The sequence below is a fragment of the Suncus etruscus genome, chromosome 14, assembly GCF_024139225.1.
Source record: "Suncus etruscus isolate mSunEtr1 chromosome 14, mSunEtr1.pri.cur, whole genome shotgun sequence".
In the NCBI taxonomy this organism is placed as follows: Eukaryota; Metazoa; Chordata; class Mammalia; order Eulipotyphla; family Soricidae; genus Suncus; species Suncus etruscus.
Window position 1 is genome coordinate 3,731,845 of NC_064861.1, and position 22,503 is coordinate 3,754,347.

The 22,503-nt window shown below is 45.2% G+C and overlaps 1 protein-coding gene across 1 annotated transcript in view; it reads left to right on the forward strand.

Annotated features, from left to right (window-relative positions):
• The first annotated feature begins 14,439 nt into the window (after positions 1-14,439).
• Positions 14,440-22,503, forward strand: part of ARHGEF38 (Rho guanine nucleotide exchange factor 38) — an 83,767-nt gene continuing 75,703 nt past the window's right edge. Inside the window, exon 1 of the mRNA XM_049786542.1 lies at positions 14,440-14,647. Coding sequence (XP_049642499.1) covers positions 14,440-14,647 — 208 coding nt within the window. The remainder of the gene's footprint in view (positions 14,648-22,503) is intronic.

Genomic DNA, 22,503 nt, shown 5'->3' on the forward strand with positions numbered 1-22,503 from the left:
CAGTCCATAGGAGCTTCACTTCCTCTTTTTAAAAGGGGGAATGTCACAAGGTTGACATAGGGGTTCATGAACCATTTTTGTTCCATGGTTCCTCATTATCAGTCTTCTCAAAATAACGTTTGTCAATACGCAAAATGAATTGTTCAGAGTAAACAATAGAGCTGAGATACTCAGGAGCTTACTCCTGACTCTGCTCAGGGGTCCCTGCTGGTCATGCTCAAGGAGCCCTAGTGGGTGCAAGGATGGAAGATGGTTTCCTAAAGGCAAACCCCTTACTTACTCCACGTCCCCTTGATCCAAGTTTTAAGGAAAATATAATCCACGAAGCAGAGTCACCAGGAAATAGAGATAGGATTGACTGAAGATGAGAAATTAATTTTAATTTTAATTAATTTCTCCTTGTCTGGGTAATAAAAGCAGCGATTAGCATGCAAAAATTGTTTTCTGGTGACTTACTATGTAAAATAAAGACCCATAAAAGTCTTTTAGAAGGGAACAGAATTCAGTCGCATTGTTTGCACCCACAAGACCCAGTAATATGAAGAATATATCTGGTCCTAAGTTTTCATTCTTTCTGGCTACTTACTAATTTGAATGTAGTAAAATTTATCTATCAAACAAAACTTACATGTGATTTAACTACACATTGTTAAATGGCATGATTTAAAGCAAGTTTTTCCTTATTAAGCATTATTACTGTTTCCAGGCTAAAATCATCATGAAACATTTCAGCTCCAAATGGCACGCTATGTAAGTCCCTTGCAATAGAATAAATATAGTAATCATGGTGATATTCTAATCTAAGTCAAGGGTGAGCTACTAAATCGATGATAATAGGTCCTGAGAAAAACTAGTAAGACGACCCATTTCTAAATTTCCCCTTTCAGCCTAGTGCTATGGGAACTCTTTGTTTTAAAATGGTCCAAACATAAAATTACTTATTCTCCTCTTTGTTTTTGTTTGTTTGTTTGTTTGTTTGTTCTCTTTTGTACTATTCTAATTTCAAGTTGGATTCAAAAGAACTTTGAGTTTCAGGGTCAGAAAGATTGTACATTTGATAGGGTATTTGCCTTGCATGCTACTGCTGGCCCAGGTTCAATCCTCAGATAGTCCCTTAATCCCTGAGCATAGAGCCAGGAGTAAGCCTTGAAACACAGAGCCAAAAGTGATCTCTGAGCACAGATCCAGGAGTAAGCACTGAGCACCACCAGGTATGGTCCTAAAACCAACCCCTCCCCACCAAAAAAACAACAACAACAAAACTTTGGCTCTGTGCTCTGGAATCACTCCTGGCAGGCTCAGGGAACCACATGAGATGCTGAGAATTGAACCAGGGTCAGTGCATGCAAGACAAACGCCCTACCTGCTGTGCTGTTTCTGGCGCCTCACTTTTCTCCCTTTCAATATACTTTTCTTCCATGTTTATGTCTCCAGGATAGAAAATGCTGGTCTGGGGCTCAGAGGGGCTCAGCATCAGGGAGCAGAGACTCTGTCTGAGGGACACCCCAATTCCATCCCAGCTGCACAGGGTCCCCCAGGCACTGAACTGTGAATAGACTATAAGCACCACCAGATGTAGCCCCTAAATGGGAGGGGGTGAGAAAATGCTCATTAACCTCATTCATTAAAACAATTTCCCTTCTTTTTAATTACCCTTGCTTCAGTGACTTGGGAATCATTGTTTTAAGTAAGAAATAACTTCAGAGGTAATACTTTTAAAAAAAACCAAAAACTTGATATTCACCATCTCTATGATTAGAAAAAAGAAAATAAGCTACATATAAGGAAAAACTAACATCAAGGTATTTTCTCCTTTTTATGGAGGGGAGAAGACCTGGTGGTGCTCAAGTCTCTACTGGCTCTGCACTCAGGAATCACTCCTAGTGAGGCTCAGGGGACCATATGGGGTGTGAGGGATCATACGTGGGTTGGCTGCATGCAAGGCACAGCCTTCCCTCCTATACTATCATTCTGACTCCAACTTACCCTTAGTATGAGTAACAGAGGTGATTGAACTACTGAACTTAAACAAATTTTTTTTCTATTGTTTTGGGACCATAACTGGCAATTACTCAGGGGTCATTCCTGGCTCTACACTCAGTAAAGTGAGGGCAGACGGGACTATGTAGGATACCGGAGACCTAACCTGGGTTGGCTGCATGCAAGGCAAGCACGCTACCCACTGTACTATATTTCTGGCCCCTAAAATTTTGAATAACATTGGGGTTTGACAGCCAGTCCTTAGCTGATCGTATAATCTGTTTATTTATTTTGTGTTGTCTTTTCTTTTAATTGCTCACAATAAAATTCAAACCTCTTTTTCTTGAACCTGAACCTTTGTCCTTTTTTAGACACTGGACAAGAGATGAGGAAGCATTTTTTCCCACATACAAAAACACCTTAAAACAAGCATTTTCCCTTCCTGGAAGCCACCACAGTTCTTGAGAGTCCCCTACCCTTGTGCAAAACCGTATTTAATAGTCTTTCCTGGGAAATGTCATCCAGTTCAGGTCACTAGCCACTTAAAAAAGATCAGTCTCATCATATCTTAATAATACCTTATTTGAGACCCCCAAATGCTGTTATTTCTTGGTGAAATCATCTCTGTTTTTCTTGCTTCGAATGACCTTCAGTTCTTTCCAAAGACTAATTTGTTCAAAGGACAAAGATTTAACATCATTGGCCAAAGGCAAAAAAAAAAAAAAAAAAAAAAAAAAGACACAGGCACTGGGGAGAAAGGAATCAAAGTGCCTTAAGATGGGTCCCCTCGGGCCCGGAGAGATAGCACAGCGGCGTTTGCCTTGCAAGCAGCCGATCCAGGACCAAAGGTGATTGGTTCGAATCCCGGTGTCCCATATGGTCCCCCGTGCCTGCCAGGAGCTATTTCTGAGCAGACAGCCAGGAGTAACCCCTGAGCACTGCCGGGTGTGGCCCAAAAACCAAAAAAAAAAAAAAAAAAAAAAAAAAAAAAAAAAAAAAAAAAAAAAAAGATGGGTCCCCTTTCTGAGTCTCCTTAGTCATCAGGTTCTTTATGAATCACTAATCATGTCAAGGAAGACAGTGCACCACAAGGAAGCCATTTTGGGAGTTGAGAGTCCACACTTGGAGCATCTGGGAGGAACTCCAGGCAGTACTTTGGGGATCAGGCAGTGGCAGGGGTCAACCTAGGGCCCCCTTTTGGTTATCTCCCACGTCAGAAGTATATGGTTCCCAACACCAAATCTAGAATCTAGGGACTAAATCAAAATGTGAGTATATCACATCTTTCAAAAAGTTTGTCATCCTGACAGTGTTAAAACATATATTTTAATGAAAACATTCAATTCACAATTTTATAGAGTTGTGAATTTGTTTTTGAATATGGAAATCAAGAACATCTGCAGAGAATACAATGTAGTTAAAATATGGACTTTTCTCTTGCATAACATTTAGAGCAATGAAGTCAATGATGAACTCAAGCACATGTGGACTTTGAGATGAAAGTATGCTGCGAGTGGGTACAAGCCATGCACACAGAGTCTTCAGAGATTCCTTTTGCAACTCAAAGAATATAAGCTGTCCAGGACAGAAAAAATACAGGCTTCTGTATTTTGCAAAGACTATTAAAAAAAAAAAAACATGATCTTTTTGGGACTGGAGTGATAATACAGTAGGGAGAGCATTTGCCTTGCACGTGGCTGATGCAGACTAGATCCCCGGCATTCCCTAGGGTTCCCTGAGTCTGCTAGGAGTGATTCACGAGCACAAAGCCAGGAGTAACCCGGGAGTGCCACCAGGTATGGCCCCAAACAAACAAACAAACAAGCAAAAAGTTTTTTGCATTTATTTTTGGTCCTAGCTCTGTGATCAGGGCTCACTCCTGGTTGGGCTTTTTGTTTTGTTTTGTTTTTTTGGGCCACACCCGTTTGACGCTCAGGGATTACTCCTGGCTATGCACTCAGAAATCGCCCCTGGCTTGGGGGACCATATGGGACACCAGGGGATTGAACCGAGGTCCGTCCTGGTCCGTCCTACGCTAGCGCTTGCAAGGCAGACACCTTACCTCTAGCGCCACCTTCCTGGCCCCCCTGGTTGGGCTTTGACCCAGGAATTGAACCTGAGTCTCCCACACTTTGCACTGTACTATTGTTGCTCCAACCCCTATTTGAACTTACGATGTAGTTTAAGTTTGATGACGTGCACTTTTCTCAGTGCATTTGGTATTTGATATCAATTTATAATATTCTTATAAAGAATAGCTATGCATTAATTATATTTATAAATATTGTAGGTTATGGTTCCTCTGAAATCTTTATTACCATATTTTGTTTTCTAGATAATTACATTTCTCTTTTTTGTTTTAGTGTTACAGTCAGTGGTATTCAAGGCTCTGTGCTCAGGGTTTACTCCTGGCTCTGTGCTCAAGAATAACCCAGGGGACCATATCTTATGCTGGGATGGAGCCTGCCTTGACCACATGCAAGATAAGCACCTATACACTGTCCAATTATCTTTTTGGGGGAGGCCACACTCAGCAGTGCTCAGAGGTTACTTCTGGCTCTGCGCTCAGAAATTACTCCTGGATGAGTGAGAGAAGTGCAAGGCCTGTCTCAAGTACAGGCTGGGCAAGGGGGAGATGGGAGATGGGTGGCATTGGTGATGGGAATGTTGCACTGGTGAAGGGAATATTCATTATATAACTGATACCCAACTACAATAATATCTGTAATCAAGGTGACACAATAAAAATATTATTAAAAATAAACTAAAAAATACATACATATTTTAGCATTTCAAAAAAAAGGAAATCACTCCTGGCAGGCTCAGGGACCATATGGGGATACCAGGAATTGAACCAGGGTCAGTCTTGGATTGGCCTCTTGCAAGGCAAGGCAAAAGCCCTATGGCTGTGCTATCTCTCCAGCCCTTCCTTATCATTATTATAGTTTCTTCTTTTCATTTCATATGTAGATTAAAATTTTACCATAAAGCTGTAAAATTATTCAGTCATATTTTACTCTATTATTTTATTTATTTGACAATAATTTCATATTGAAGATTAAACGACATTGTATACATATTTATTTTTCAAAGCATTATAAATTTTCAAAAATAGGGTTTGAGTTGACACCCAAATTGGCGCTGAGAGTCAAAGACCACCTCCAATAATGCAGGGTACGAAAGAGAGTTTATTTGGCTAACGGAGGTTCGATTCTCTTTCAACTCAGTGGAGTCTTGACAAGGACCTCGAGTCAAAGTTTCAAGCAGTTTATATAGGTTTTAAAAGCTTCCAAAACACAAGTCATTAATTGGTTCATACAAACAGTTCATCCTTTCCTATATACATGAATGGCCTACATCTATTTGTGCACAGATCACATCATATCATGGAATAGATGTCCAACTTATCTCTGACTCATCTGACTCAACTTTGTCAAGGGGCCATATCAGGTGGAATATTCTGAACCCATCTAGTTCTTCTGTCTCAACAGAACAGGGGTGGTCCTGACCTTTAGAGGGTCCATTCCATGGTTTACCCCTGAGCTAACTCCTGCTTTAGCTCAGAGTGGAAAAATACAGTGAGCCTAAACTTTTTTTAGTATCTTTATTTAAACACCTTGATTACAAATATGCTTGTTTTGGGGTTTCAGTCATCAGTCATATAAAGAACACCCACCTTCACCAGTGCAACATTCCCATCACCAATGTCCCAAATCTCCCTCCTCTCTACCCCCTTCCTCCTGAGCCTAAATTTTTGACCTGTCTAACAATTACTTTACTGAGGTTTGGGACCATCTTAGTCTTGGGCCCAGGGGCTTTGGTTCTCACACAAATAGCCTATTTTCAAACTATGTCATTTGCAATTAGAACTTTTAAAACATGAGGAATTCAAGACAATGCATGTGAGGTAGAAAGGGGGAGTTGGAAATTCAGAACATGAATGAGTCCATCCACATTGGCAGATATTTTAAAGACAAAAGGCATTTTATTCCGCACAAACACTGGGCTGTTGGTTGTCTTGGGAGCTGTGTGAGTGGCCACTAGGGAGAGGCAGGTCAGCTGAAGTTAACTGAGAACTGAGGCCATCTGGAAAAGGCTCTTTCTGGAATTCTCAAGGAGAAGGAAGACCTCACACCCAGTGCCCATCCCCTGTCCTGAGCAGGAAGAACCTTAGACTTGGAGGAAGAGGGAGGCTCCTCCACATCACCAGAGTGGGCAGCCAGGGGCATGCGGTTGGGCTGAGTCTAGCGGCTGAAGACTTGGGGGGATCTTGCTGCTGGTGATAAATAAACATGTAAATAAATTTAAAAAAAGCATTACATGGGACTGAAGCAATAGTTTAGCTGGGACAGTGTTTATCTTGCATATGGTCAACCTGGATTTGATCCCCTTCATCCTAGATGATACCCCAAGCCATATTGCCCCAAGGAGTAATTTCTGAGAACTGAGCCAAGAGTAAGCCCTGAGCACCAGTGGGTGTGGTCCCCAAACAAAGAGACAAACCGAAAGAGTGTATTGAGATGTAAGGTAGCTCACTGTGGAGTGCTGGTCTTACTGCACAGGCCACGGGCTGGATCCCAGCAACATCACTCTTTGGGGTCCTAACACCCACAGACTGTGGCCATCAGCACACCTGGGCTGTCAAGTGGAACTACTGAAACGTGTGGTTGTGGGTGAACGAATTCTCTGCATGACAGTGAGTAGCATTATGGCAGCAAGGGGAGAAGAGCAGGCCAAGAAATTATTCAATCATTTTGTTCCTCATTAATTCTAGCAGGAACCTCAGGCTATTCCAAGGACTTCTTGTCAAAGGATCTGTGTGTGGTTTTTGTTAATGATGAAATCCCCAATAAGTTTCATGAAAGACAAACAAATATTAAGAATTGCATGGCAGGTTTTTGTGAGTTGAATGAAAGAGCATCAAAAATCATACAAAATAAATAGTATTCATTACCTTCCGTGATCTCAAATTTAAGGAGAAATTTTACAAATATGAAATAAATGTCTCCACAGCAGTGCTAGTCTCTCCCAGTATTTCTGTACCATGAGCTCTTGTTTTCTTACATCATCTATCTCTCATATTTCCTTGCATTTATCTAAACTTGCCCAGGTTTCAACGTGCATCTGAACTTTTCAGGGCAACTGCAGTGAAGAAGTCTCCTAGAAAAAGCATAGAAGTGTGTGGAACAGAAAGTCACAACCAGATCCCCAGCCTTGTCTAGGCCACACCACATGCCCCTCAGGTAAGCTCCTACTGCCAATGGTCTGGGCTGTCCCCTGCAATGAGCCATTGAATGTCTCATTCCCCTTGAGATTCCACTGCACCAACACAAGCTGCATTCTATCAATCAATCCTGCCATTTGAGAAAAGGCAACTTACTTATCAAAAAATAAACTCAGAGAAACTAAAGCCAAGAAAATGTTTTCAGTGGAGAGTTGGGCCATGCCTGGGCATAGTGTCCTTGGCGCCTTAACTTCCCTTGCTGCCCTCGGCACCTGCTGCCTCTGCCATGAAAGTCTGTTTATGACCTTTGCCCTGATTTTATCACTGAGGTTTGGTAACCTTTGCTCCAACTCATTGCATTCAGATTTTACTCAGGAGCTGGTTGTTTCATTTTGGGTTTCATGACTTTATTTTTGCACCTTTTTTGTTTTTCATTAGAGATGTAAAACATAGTCTCTGAAACAAACTCAAAACAATGGTGACAAAACTCAACCACAAAGTCTGGGGTTTAGATGACATGAGTCAGAGAGACACAGAAAAAGACAGACAGAGAATGCAAGAGAGAGACAGAGAGGATAATAATAATAACAATAATAATAATGAGGAGGAGGAGGGTAAGAAGAAGGAAGAGGAGGAGAGGAGGAGGAAGAAGAAGGAAAAGAAGGTGGAGGAGAAAGAGAAAAAGAATGAGGAGGAGGAGAAGAAAAAGAAGAGAAAGACATAGACCTAAAGGAGAAGGAGAAGACAGAGGAGAAGGAGGAGAAGGAGGAGGAGGAGAAGGAGGAGGAGAAGGAGGAGGAGAAGGAGAAGAAGAAGGAGGAGGAGGAGAAGGAGGAGAAGGAGGAGGAGAAGGAGGAGGAGAAGGAGAAGAAGGAGAAGGAGGAGGAGGAGGAGGAGGAGAAGAAGAAGAAGGAGAAGAAGAAGGAGAAGGAGGAGGAGGGGGAGATAGAAACCTAGTATTGTGAAAGCAGGTGCAACCTGCTTGATTTTCCTTTTCTTTTCTTTTGTTTGTTTGTTGGTTTATTTGTTTATTTTTGGGCCACAACCTGTGATGCTCAGAGGTTACTCCTGGCTATGCACTTAGAAATTGCTCCTTGCTCAGGGGATCATATGGGACACCGGGGATCGATCCCAGGTCTGTTCTGGGTCAGCCTCATTTAGGGCAAACGCCCTACTGCTGCGCTATAGCTCTGGCACCTTTCCTTTTCTTTTTTATTTCCTTCTTTTTCTCTCTTCTTTCTTTCTTTTTCTCTCTTCTTTCTTTCTTTCTCTCTCTTCTTCCTTCCTTCCTTCCTTCCTTCCTTCCTTCCTTCCTTCCTTCCTTCCTTCCTTCCTTCCTTCCTTCCTTCCTTTCTTTCTTTCTTTCTTTCTTTCTTTCTTTCTTTCTTTCTTTCTTTCTTTCTTTCTCTTTTTTTTTTTTTTTTTGCAGTTTTACAAGAATTCTTTGTTTTACCTTTATGTTCTATGTTCTATTTTTTGGGCCATACCCTGCTGTGCTCAGGGCTTACTCCTGGCCCTCTACTCAGGATCACTCCTGGCAGTACTAAGGGGACCATCTGGGGTGCTGGCAGATTGAATCCAGCTTAGCCATGTGCAAAGCCAGTGCTGTCCTATTTCTCTGGCACCTACAAGAATTCCACAAGAATTATATTATTAGATAGTAATCATAATATATTTTTTAAATGTAGGTAAAGGGCCACAGTGATAACAGCCAACACAGGACAAATCCTGGTTCAAATCCAAATTTGGTCCCCTAAGCCTGCTGAGTGCAGAGTCAGGAGTAATCCCTGAGTGCCACCAGGTTTGAACCAAAACCCAAAAATAAATAAATAAATAAATAAATAAATAAATAAATACAAAAATGTAGGTAAAGGGGCCAGAGTGATAGCACAGAGGCAGCGGACATGGGCTTAATCTTTGACACTCCATATGGTCTCCTTAGCCTGCCAGGAGTAATTCCTGAGCATAGATCTAGGAAGAAACCATGAACATTGCCAGTTGTGGTTCACCCCCCCAAATAAAAAAATAAAAATAGATGTAAATAAAACTTCACCTCAATAAATATGCCAGGGAGATCATTCAAGGGCTGGAGCACATACCTGGAAGGCACCTGTATTCTGTCCCTGGTGCTACCTGGCACCTGATGCACCCTCAGATGTGGCCTGGCTATCCCCTAGTACTGCGGGTTGTGAGCTTCATTGGGCCTATGTGTTGAACCTTCTGTACTCATCCAGGCCTAGAATTACTCAGGGCAACTGAGAACATTGCTTAAGAGACCTAAAAACCAGATTAAAAGGACAACATTTTATCTAGATGTTCCCATTGATTGGACAAAGCAAAGTCATACACACATTACATGACTGCTCAAATGACTTCTATCCAGAGTACTGAACACGGGGGTGGGGGGTGGGGGGTGGGGCTGGGCCCAGGCCCTGTCCACAGAGTCATTTTCAGCATAGCTAATAAAGTTCTGTAAGCACTGAGGACGGTTGGAGTAGGAAAAAGATGCTCCACTATTATTTGTGAATCTAAGTGCCAACTGACCTAGTTATGGTTGCTATGGATACTGTACTTCCAAACTTAGCCATATATTCCCTGAGAAGTGGCAGTCCTACGCTGCAAAATGCCGAAAACCAATTGGAATCTCAGCTCCAAGAGGGAAGGAAATGAAGTCTGTGTGGCCGCATGGATCAGATGCGAGAGAGATTGGAGGATTCACAGCCGCAGTTTCAGGATTGATGAAGCAGGTGTCTTTGATGGTCTGGCTTCTCACATGCTTTTCAAAGTCACTCAGTCCCTAAAACCGGCTTCCATGCTCACATAAAACGATGTCTTTGGTGCACGGATTAAAAGCACAATTCTCCAAGCCATCTGCCAGGAATGCTTTTTGCCTGTAAACTGAAAAGGCGCCACGTGTATTTGGGAGTCAGCAGACTGAGTTCTCGTTATGGAGGTATTTCTGCACAAATGAAAACGAGAAACCAAAAATGAAAATGCGAGGAAGGTAGAAGAACAAAAAATCATTTCTCTTGACTTGACTGTCTAAAATGCAACATGTGCTGAGACTTACAGAGACAGTACCACGATTGTTTGTTTCAGAATTCAAGTATAATATTTGACTTCCTTCTTCAAGACATATTTCTGAATTATTCATAATGATAATAAATGAAATAGGAATCTGACTGCTTTCAACTGAAGTTCTTTAAGAAGCCTGTGATGCTAGAGCAGACACAGATGCTACCATCAATCATCTCCAACTTTTCAGAAATGGAGAAGGACGATATTGGAGAGAAGGGGCTAGAAAGAAGGGATTCTCCCTGGAAAGGAGAAGAGGTCATCTCTCTGTATCAATATAGAGATACTTTTCTACTGGAAAAATTGAGAAATTTACTCTGGGAGGTAGTGGGTCACTGAAATTTGAAAGCAGTGATCTGCCACAGAACATTAAAGAAGAGGGTTTTAAACATTTCTTTTTTTTTCTTTTTTTTTTCTTCTTTTTTTTCCCTGCCCGACCCAGGTTTTAAACATTTCAACAGAATTGTTATTTGTTTTGTTTGGGGGCCACACCTGAAGGTGCTTAGGGGTTACTCCTGACTCTGTACTCAGGAATTATACCTGGCAGGCTCTAGGGACCATATGTGATGTCTGGGATTGAATTTGGGTTGTCACTGTGCAAGACTAATGTCCTATCTACTATACTGCTAGTCCCCAGAATCACTTTTTTTGTTTTTGTTTTTGGGTCACACCCAAAATGCACTCAGGGGTTATTCCTGGCTCTACACTCAGAAATCGTTCCTGGCAGGCTTGGGGGACCATATGGGATGCCGGGATTCAAACCACCGTCCTTCTGCATGCAAGGCAAACACCCTACCTCCATGTTATTTCTCCAGCCCCATAACCACTTTTTAAATGCAGATATATATATATATATTTTTTTTTTTGGTTTTTGGGCCACACCCATTTGATGTTCAGGGGTTACTCCTGGCTAAGCACTCAGAAATTGCCCCTGGCTTGGGGAGACCATATGGGATGCCGGGGGATCGAACCACGGTTCTTCTTTGGCTAGCGCTCGCAAGGCAGACAACTTACTTCTAACGCCACCTCGCCGGCCCCATTGCAGATATTTTTTAAACTAACTAGATGATCACATGCACCCAAGAATAATTCACTCCTCTCCACTCCCTCCGCCCCCACAACCTTGAATATCTTATAATAGATGATTCATTATGGTTGACACAAGACCCAATATGTCATAGCTAAAATGACATGAATTGGGAGAAGGAAAACATCACAGATTTTACTGCCCTCCCAGCCCAGGCCTATCCATTGTTTGCTGATAGAACTAATATGCAGCTCTGTGGTCAGAGCAATAACAGGAATTGTGGCTTTCAAAAAGCCTGGGAGGGTTATAAAAACAAGGCAAGGAGATAGCAAGGCCCCAAGTCAAGGAGGGAGCTTTTTGGGGTGGCATCCTCGGTCTCTCACAAATGATCCTCAATCTCATCCCCGAAAACAACAGCCTCTGATTTTATTTATCAATTTATTTATTTTTGGTTTTTGGGTCACACCCACTGGCACTCAGGGGTTACTCCTGGCTCTACACTCAGAAATTGCCCCGGCAGGCTCAGGGACCATATGGGATGCCGGATTCGAACCACCTGCCTCCAGGCTATCTCTTCGGCTCCTGACTTTTATTTTTCACTTTAGCACACCTTGGGGACAGAAGAAACCAATGGCAGCCAGACCCCTGCCCAGAATCAGGGTTCCACAGTGCTCCTCTGCCAGGCCCTGCAAGAAGCAGTTGTTAGTATTTTGATGCATCAAGGCAGATTCCTAGCATTCAGTCTCTTGGGATATACATGCATGGAGCTCGGGAGATGACAGTGTGACTATTTCAAGGTTTTTATCTAGATCTCAAAGTCTGAATGAGAATGCACAGAATGAAGGGGGCAATTCCACATGAACAAGCCAGTTGAAGCTGGAGAGAGAACAGAGCCTTGAGCCCGGGTGCAGCATTGCTGGATTTGGCTGCATTTAAAGGCAGATCTACAGGGAATTGTGTATGTACGTAACACAATTTTATACTTGCTAACACAACTTTGCCCCTCAAGCCCTGGGTGGATACAAAACAACGTGTCCAATGTCCAGGCTTCCTAGGCGTCCCCAGGACTCTCACGGTCCAGCCCACAAATGGAAAATGCTTCAGTTCCCTCTTATCCCATGGTCTCCTCCACCATCACTAATCTTTGCAAGGCACATGCAGTACTGGAGTACCCTTCTCTGTTGTGCTTCTTTGCAGCTTTGTTTCTTCCTCGGAAGCAAGAGCTCTCTCAGCTTTGTAGCTTTTGAGCCGCTAGAGAACTTTGGCACATGTCAAACTGCAGCAGTTTATTTTATTTTATTTTATTTATTTATTTGGTTTTTGGGGCCACACCTAGTGGCTCTCAGGAGTTACCCCTGCATTGCACTCAGAAATTGCTCCTGGCAGGCTCAGGGGACCATATGCGGTGCTGGGAATCAAACCCGGGTTCATCCTGAGTCACTGTGTGCAAGGCAAACACCCTACCACTGTGCTATCGTTCCAGTCCCTGCACCTGTTGTTGTGTTTTTTTTTTTATAGCTGTTGTTCAAGTTTGATGGGTCCCTAACAAAGGTTTTGAGGGCTGTGTTCTACTCCCTTACCCCACTGACGTTTTGGTTGCACCTTTCTGTGATTCTCTGATAGTATATGTCTGAAACAAGGTGAGCAAACATAAACATATCCTAGACACATACATTTATAGGGCATAAGACTACAATAAAGATGCTCTTAAAGTGAACCCAAAATATCTTATTTTACATCTCAGTGAATGTGCCTTTAAAGGCACATATTGAAAGGATGTTTAAAAAAACTATCAATTAGATCAAATAAAAGCCTTTCAATAGGACTGGCTATATATAGCTGTTTCTATAGTGCATGAAGATCTGTCATTTCTCTTTTAAGATAATTATGCAAATGGTATTCAGCCCACACAGGGTTTTTATTTTATTTTCCTCTGCCATAAGCCTTGTCTAAAGAGAGTTAAGCACAATTCGGGCAGCTCTAGCCTGGATTTTGAGGGGTCCTTTTCCACTCAGGAGAACTGGTTCTTGTCCTTAGAGGCTCCTCCACTTTAACAAGGGTGCACAAAGCGCCGGCTGGGCTCACAGAGTGTCCCCTGGAGAAATCTCAAGCTGAGACAAGGAAAACAACTTTCTGAAGATGAACGAAAGGCTCAACCCTTTGCTTTCCTGTGCGCCAACCCTCACGAGAGCCATCCCTTCTCATGCATCCTAGCTGCCACATCTGTCCCCTGACTTGCCCTTAGCAAGCTCAGCCCCATCTTTGTTTGTTTTTGGTTTGGCCCACACCCAGCAGAGCTGAGGGGTTACTCCAGGCTCGGAGATCAGAAATCACACCTAGTGGGCATGGGGGGGGGGGGGCTATGGGGTGCCAAGGATTGAACCCAGGTTGGCAGCATGCAAGGCATATGCCCTTCCCGCTGTGCTATCACTCCAGCGCCACCACCACCCCAGACCCATTTGGAAACAACCCCCCAAAGCGCGAGTTTTCTGAAGAGCAGGCTCAGGAATGTGGGTGCAGGAAGGCTCTATTGAAGTAAGGGCTGCTTGCAATGAGGGAGAAGGGGAAAGGTGGGACCTGGAGACCTCCTTTTCCCTTTCAGACATAAAAAGCAGAGGAACTGATAGGCCTGTAAACTTGTCTTTGGTGAATAATCTAGGAACGGGAGATTCAAGGTGAAAGAGGACTAAGTGCCCATGGGGATCCTTCAGATAGTTCCACTTCTGTTGAGGCCTGGTCGAACCCCAGAGCCCAAGCCCTAACCATGGCTCCAGGCAGTAGGGCAGCTCTGGACTGGCCTCCCCAGCTCCCATGTTTCCCTTCCCTGACCAGTCCCTCCTGAGGGGCAAGCGGTACACAAAGGGATTTGTGTTTGCTGCTAGGGAGCCTGTGCCCAGAGGCCTTGCCTCACCTGGCTCAGACAGCAGGTCTCTGGGGTAACAGGTGCAGCTTCTCTTGTTGGAGTCGGGATGATCTCATAGGGGGCGGAGCTCTGGGACACTGCACAGGTGCCCGGTCCTGCCAGGTAAGCCTGGAGGAAGCTGCCTGCCTGCCTGCAGGGTCCAGCTCACCTGGCCCCTTGCACCCTGGCCCTCCACAAAGAGTCCTGCAGGCCTGAGCCCCAAGGACTGGCATGGCTGCCCCCACGGAGCCCAGAGAAACAGCAGGAAAAGAACCCCCTGGCCCCAGGAAAAAGAACCTGCATTTCCTGCGGCCCCGACTCTACATGCTGGAGAGGAGGAAGACAGACACAATGGTGGAGGGCAGTGTGACCGGGGAGCGTGCGGGACCCCTGAGGAGAAGCCAGTCGGACCGCAGCGAGTACAGCCAGAAGCTGCAAGGTAACCAGAACTCCTCCACTTGCAAGGAGAAGCGGAGCATGCAGGAGAAATGAGGATGGAAGGAAACAAGACAGTAAATTGTTGTCTATAAGTTACAGGAAAGCTGTATTCTGTGCCTCAATAGTTCAAAACAAAACAAAAAAAAATACAGCAGTTCAGAATTGCTTTTACTGCTTTCTGGTGAAATTAGTTTCTCCACTTCCTCCTCCTTCCACTGCACCTGCCAAGGGAGAAGCCCTGGAGCAGTGGGAACCCACAGAGCTCTGGTTCCACGGCTAGGGGGGGACATTTCTGAACTGGGAGAAGGTGACTTTGAGATGGGCCTGTGGCTCAACCATGCGTGTGCACTGACCAAGGCAGAAGGGTGATGGGCCTGGTGCAAAAGCACAACTACATCATAGGGATCATTCCTTTGGTGTGAGGTCTGAGAGGGATAGTTAGTTAGCATGCTTACAAGAGACAGCTTTTGAGGAAATAGCTTCGTTGGATTTTATGATGGCCTCCAGATAACTTTGCATGGTTATTTAAACAGCCCTGACCCCACCCCCACCCCCCGACTGTACATCTAAATTCCCCTGTCCACTATCTCTATTTCCCTTTTCTCTTGAAGATCACTTGTGGTAGCCAACTTCATTTTGTTGCTATTGGGAACATTTTTTTTAGGGGGTGCCACACCCGATGACACTCAGGGGTTACTTCTGATTATGCGCTCAGAAATTGCTCCTGGCTTGGGGGATTATATGGGACGCTGGGGGATCGAACTGCGGTTCATCCTAGGTGAGCTCGGGCAAGGCAGACAGATGCCTTATTGCTTGCGCCACCTCTCCGGCCCCATCTACTGGGAACTTTTGAAAGAACAGATTCAGCCATTTCTTCTGCATCCCAACCTTCATCTTTCTTCTTTTCTTATTTTGTCCTTAGTATTATTAGGTCATGCCTGGCAGGACTTGGGGGTTACTCTTGGCTCTGCATTCCTGGAAATGCTTGGAGAGATGATTTGGGGTTCTGGAGATCTAACCAAGGGTGGTTGTGTTCATGTAGATGTGTTCCCTGTGGCCCTTTCAGCTTCACTTGTGCTAGTGTGGATGCCTAAAAACATGTGAGTTGCCTCAACTCTTTCCCCCTGGGACATCAGTGATAGGGTAGTCCTGAGGCATCGTCATACTTGGGTCCATGTAGCTTCTCTCCCCTGTGTTCTTGGGGCTCCATCTGGCTCTGCTAGGATGCAGATGTGGAAAGATGCAGTACCAGGCCTCCCACTCACCATGCACGCCACTGAATCACATTTGGCTCTGTCCTGCATGTTTTAAGAGTCCCCTGCAGTTGTCACTTGAGCTGATTTGCTCTATTGCCTCAGGGACCAGCAGGAGCTGATGGCAACCAGGAGGATATAGGGTCACTAGGTTAGCTCCCTCCAGACTCATCTCCTCTCAGGAAAACACCCCAGGCCAGAGAGATAGCACAGTGGTAGCGCATTTACCTTGTGCACAGCAGACCTGGGATGGACCATGTTCAATTCCCGGCATCCCATATGGTCCTCTGAGCCTGCCATGATCTATTTTTTTTCTTTTTTGTTTTTGGGCCACACCAGCCATATGCTCAGGGGTTACTCCAGGCTCTGTGCTCAGAAATCACCCTTGGCAGGCTCAGGGGACCATACAGGATTCCAGGAATCGAACCCAGGTTTGCCCAAACCCTGTGCTATCCCCCCTTGATCTGCCAGGAACGATTTCTGAGTGCAGAGCCAGGAGTAACAGGAAGGAAGGAAGGAAGGAAGGAAGGAAGGAAGGAAGGAAGGAAGGAAGGAAGGAAGGAAGGAAGGAACAGAGGGAGGGAGGAAGAGGGAGGGAGGGAGGAAGGAAGGAAGGAACGGAGGGAGGGAGGGAGGAAGGAACAGAGGGAAGGAGGGAAGGAGGGAGGGAGGGAGGAAGGGAGGGAGGGAAGGAGTGAGGGAAGGAGGGAGGGAAAGAGGAAGGGAGGGAAGGAGTGAGGGAAGGAGGAAGGGAGGGAGGGAGGAAGGAAGAAAGGGAGGGAGGGAGGAATGGAGGGAGGAAGTAAGAAAGGGAGGGAGGGATAAAGGAATGGAGGGAGGGAGAAGGAAAGGAGGAAGGAAGGAAGGAAGGAAGGAAGGAAGGAAGGAAGGAAGGAAGGAAGGAAGGAAGGAAGGAAGGAAGGAAGGAAGGAAGGAAGGAAGGAAGGAAGGAAGGAAGGAAGGAAGGACACACACCAAAGTGGGACCTGAGAAAGAGAAAAGGACTTATGAACTTGCCTTAAATGTGGCTGAGCCTAGTTTGATCCCCAGCACACATATACACCCCCATCCCCAGGTACCATCAGGGTCACCCCTGAACACAGAGTCTGCAGAGCAATCCCTGAGCACTTCAGGGTTTGGGCCAAGCTGTGTCCCACATCCCTGATAAAGGGTGCTTGGGCTTAGTAATGAAGATTAAACCAATTAAGTGTATTTTAGTGACTTATTTGAATGCCACACCTGGCAGTACTCAGGAATTACTCTTGGTGGGATGGGGAATCATATGGAACTCGAGAATCAAACCTGGGCTGGCTGCATGCAAGGCAAACAACATACCCATTGTATGATTGCTCCTGCAGCTGAGTTAATGCTTTTAAAACAAAATCCAGGGCAGGATTGATAGCACAGCAGGGAGGGCATTTGCCTTGTGCACAGCTGATCATTTCAAAGCACAGAACCAGGATTAACCTGTAAAAGTCACTATGTGTGCCCCAAAACAGGGACAAGAGCAATAGTACCTAGGGAAAGGCACTTCCTTGCATGCAGCTAGGGAATTGCATAGAGCTAGGAGTCCGTTTGAGCACTATGGATGTGTCTGCCTTCTCAAGCCTGATAGTTTAGCTTTGAAAGTCTTACCCTTCAAACATTTTCTATTGTTCTTAGAACAATAGATGCATTAGAAAGAACATGCATTTTAAAATCATCAACATTTAGGCCAGGGCAATGTAGGACATTTGCCTTGCACATGGCTGACCCAGGACAAACCTCGGTTCAGTCACTGGCATCCCATATGATCCCCCAAGCCAGGAGTGATTTCTGAGCGCATAGACAGGAATAACCCCTGAGCGTCACCAGGTGTGACCCAAAAACCAACACAATAAATAACACCTTTGATTTTTATTAAAAATAGGCACATTTTAGAAATAGAAAAGGATTTTTCTCCCTTAAAGATATTAATATATAAAATCATTTCAAATCTCTGTACTTTGATGAAAAGACCACATAGAAATTTAGAAGTGCACTGCTTTGTTCTTAATAACATACTTATTTCATCTAAAATTCCCTAATTAAGCATCTTTTTTTCTTTTTTGGTTTTTGGTTTTTGGGTCACACCTGGCATTGCTCAGGAGTTACTCCTGGTTTCACGCTCAGAAATCGCTCCTGGCAGGCACAGGGGACCATGTGGGATACCGGGATTGGAACCAATGACCTTCTGTATGAAAGGCAAACACCTTACCTCCATGCTATCTCTCCGGCCCCAATTAAGCATCTTTTGGGTTCAGATTTTTTGTTAGTACAGTATAAATAAAAATGAGCATTTCTATATTTGCTTTCTAATGTAACTAAAAAAATCAAAATCTGCTTCCACAAAATATAGGAGAGGTCGATCTGTTGCTTTGCAGGAGAGATGGGGATTAGTCAGTCCACGAGATTTGGCTGGATCTTATTGCAGGAAGTAGTTCAGACTTGGGTGTAGCCCATGTCAAGAGAGAAAGCTTGGAGGAAAGGTAGAGAACTCTAACTAAAAATGCCCTGCTGAGAAATTACTTTTTTTTTTACTGATGCTGGAGTTGAACTCACACATGCAAGGTCAGTGTTCTACCTCTGACCTACCTCCTCCACTCGTCCCTGAAATGATAATTTTCACATTTAATTCCTAACAAAACCCAAGTCTGGTATCTAGTGCCTCACAGAAATTTAGCATGATTCTTTTTTTTTTTTTTTTGCCATACCCAGGGACACTCAGGTTATTCCTGTCTCCGCACTCAGAAATAGCTCCTGGCTCAGGGGACCATATGGGATGCCGGGGATCAACACGACAATCCTGGGTCAGCCATGTGCAAGGCAAATGCCCTACCACTGTGCTACCACGCCAGCCCCAGCCATGATTCTTTTTAAGGGCTTAGGTAATGATGAAGAAAATTGCTCTGGTCAAAGCTGTAAATGGCTTATATGTATCAAGTTGTTCTCATACCAAACCTGTTTTCATGGGAGATGAGTGTGGAAATTGCCACGTTTCCTCTTCCTACCTCGGAAGTGGCAGTGCCTCAAGAGGTGCTGATTAAGACCTGAGCTACTTTGGGCACCTGTACATTTGGGCCCCAAGTGGTTGGGGTGTCTGAGTGTCTGTCTGTGAGTACCTTTCTGTACTTGGGACTCATGGATTCTACAGTCGGGTTCTTTACTCTGCTGAGCATCTTGCCAGCTACCTTCCTTTCTCTAGCCCTGAAAGCAAGTGCCAAGTTCTAAAAATGCGAGATCTCCCTTGGTGCTTCAAAGTCTAATTTTTTTCCTTTGCTTGTTCCTTTGGACCACACCTGGTAGTGCTCAGGGGACTGCACCAGACTCCAAATCTGTTACTAAACTAGCACTCACTCTTTAGATCCATCTCTCAGGCCTCGAGCCCACCCCTTACCAATACACAACCCACCTGTTCAGGTCTGTTTCTGCTATTTCCAAGGGTTCGCCTGAAAGTGTAATTAAAACCACCAAACAGCACACAGGAAAGAGGTATTAGATTTGGCTTTGCCTGGTTCAATGATGTGAACTCTGCAGACTTGGCTAAGACTGTTGACAGCGTCTGGTTTCTTCAGTGCTGCTCCAGTGAGCTGGCTTGGAGGGAGCAGGTCTGGACCAGAGATCACAACCATGGAGTCAGCAAAAAAAAAAAAAAAAAACCCTGAACATGGACCAGAGAGATAGCATGGAGGCAGGGCATTTGCCTTGCATGCAGAAGGACAGTGGTCTGAATCCCGCCATCCCATATGGTCCCCCGAACATGTCAGGAGCGATTTCTGAGCATAGAGCCAGGATTAACCCAAAAACAAAAAAAAAAAAGCCCTGAACTTTAGCCCAGAAGGACTGAGAGTCCCACCAGGCCCACAAGGGTGTGTGTGTGTGTGTGTGTGTGTGTGTGTGTGTGTGTGTGTGTGTGTGTGTACAGATGCTTGTGCAGGAGTGTTCAAGGCAGAGGCAACCTTCTCTTTTGCATGAACTGGCTCTGAATGACACTTTAAAGGCCTAAGTAGTAAGTTACGCTTGTCAGGCTATAAGAATACTTCACTTGCAGAGGTTTTTAGGTGGTAGAGGGTCAGGTTAGCTCTACAGGTTGATAAGCTTTTTTCCAGGTGCACCAGTGATGGGTGGGTTCCAACAGGCTGCCTTCTCTGTGCCTTTCTGCCTGTACACAGCGGACATTGTTCCCTTTGCAGCCTAAGTGCTTCTGGGTACCTGTCCCTTCACACTCTCACCCTGCAGGACAATGGAAAGTACCTGAACCCATAACGTGGCACCAGGACAAATAAGGTGTGTTCTACTCAAAGGCAAATCTTTCTCCAAACACACCTCTCCAGGGACAGGAAGGAAAAGCAACATGTGATTTCATTTCCCTTCCTCTCAGAAAGCTCTCAGAGGTGTGCATCTCAGCATAAGTCCCAGACAGCAAGAAACTGTGAGCCTTTATTCCTCCAGGAGCACCTTGGGATAACAGAATCCCCAGCTGCCACCCAGCTTTATGTGGGACACAGGGACTTTCTCAGAAGCACACAGGGGTTCAGGTGGCATTTCCTGCCTGTTGAAAGTGCGGGAGGCCAGAGAGATAACACAGCGGTAGGGCATTTGCTTTGCACACAGCCAACCGAGGACAGACCGGGTTTGATTCCCAGCTTATGGTCCCCCAAGTCTACCAGAGCAATTTCTGAGCCCAGAACTAACCCCCTGAGTGTTACCGAGTGTGGCCCAAAACCAACCAAACAAACGAACAAACAAAAGGAAATGTGGGAAACCAAAATTCAGAGGAAGAAAGGGAAGACCTGGAAGAGAGTACTGAGTGGGGAGAGAGCTAGTGCTCAGAAGCACCAAGAGGGCAGGAAAGTGAGCTCAGAACAGTGATGGTTGTTCGGAAGAGACTCTGTTTGCTTTGTTCTGGATTGCGGATTCAATGCAAGTTCCAAGGATGCTTTGAGGGAGAACGTGAAGGCATGTGTCCACACCCTGTGGCACTTGGGCTGGCTATGCTTGCTCTAACTCTGTAGCCCAGCCTTCTCCTAGGCCCCATCCCCGTGCATGCCTAATGGCTAAGGGCCCCTTGGCGCTGCCGGGGCTTGGGAGTGGAGGGTGGGGGCAGCACTCAGGCTTCACGACAGCAGGCTTGGGCAATACCATGGCCGCAGGTGCCAGACATCTTCAGCTATACCCATCACCTCTGAGCCCCCTGCCCCCGTCAGATCCCCTCCTCTGTCTTTACTGCATTGTTTGGTGCCAGATTCAGTGACTGAAATGAATCAGATCTTTAGAGACTCAGTCAACTGTGGTCTGACACTTCCCCACCCACCCTGCTCCACATGGTGAGAGTTGAGATCTCAGTCTTCACAAAAGGGAGGAGAGGCTTGATGAGGACAGCACCTCTCCTGTGGGTGACTTGAAGTCCCCTGTGATGAGGAAACAAGGGAGGCAGTTCTCAAGAGCAATCGGCCCAAGAGGAGCTGAAGAGAGTCTCCTCATAGCCACTGTTTCCCAGAACCTCAGAGGAATCGGGGATCATCTCCCCCCAGTTGCTATTTCCTGGGACCTCCTCAGTGCTGAGCACCCAAGTGGCTGTGTGCAAAGCACGTTCTGGGTGTGAACTCAGAATCTGTAAACACCTGCATGGGGAGATGCACATCCTGCACTGACTTAGAGCAGCTGAACCCGGGATCATCAGAAGGAGGTCCCCGGTTGAGTCACGGTGCATGTTAGACTCGACCACAGTCCTCTCCTGCTGTGATCTCTGGACTTCCACCTTCCCTTTGAGACATTCCCTCAGGACTTGTGGCTATTTCACATGTGAGTCTCTCTGTGCTGTGCTGTTGCTCATTAGGAAACATCCTTACAAACCTGCCCTGCTCCATAATTGATTCATAATCTCCATTTCTGTTTCTCTGTTTCCCACTTTCTGGACTACCTTGACACTATTTCTTTCATGTTTTGTTTTGTTTGTTTTAGGACCACACCCGGTGGTGCTCAGGACTTACTCCTGGCTCTGTGCTTGGAAATCACTTCTGACAGGCTCAGGGATGTGTGTGTGTGTGTGTGTGTGTGTGTGTGTGTGTGTGTGTGTGTGTGTGTGTGTGTGTGAAACCATATAGGATGCTAGGGAATTGAACCTGGGTTGGTAACGCAAACCTTCCCCACTGAGCTATCTCTCCTGTCCCTATTTGTTTTTGTTTTCTTGTTCCACACCCAGTGACAATCAAAGGTTACTCCAGGCTATGTGCTCAGAAATTGCTCCTGGCTTGGAAGACTGCATGGGACACTAGGAGATCAAACTGCAGTCCATCCTAGGTTAGCACGTGCAAGACAAATGCCCTTCTGCTTGCCCCACTGCTCCGGCCCCTCCTAGTCATCTTTTGCCCACTGTCATTTATTTATTTGCATGTGACTAAAAGAAAGTATATAACTTAGAAAGGAAAACCCTATTCTAAAGCAAAGAGTGTGGGTGGTTGGAGATGGTGTCTGCATTTTTAAATGAAAAGAAAGAAATTATATCCTGGAAATGAATCTCTCTCTCTCTCTCTCTCTCTCTCTCTCTCTCTCTCTCTCTCTCTCTCTCTCTCTCCCTCTCTCT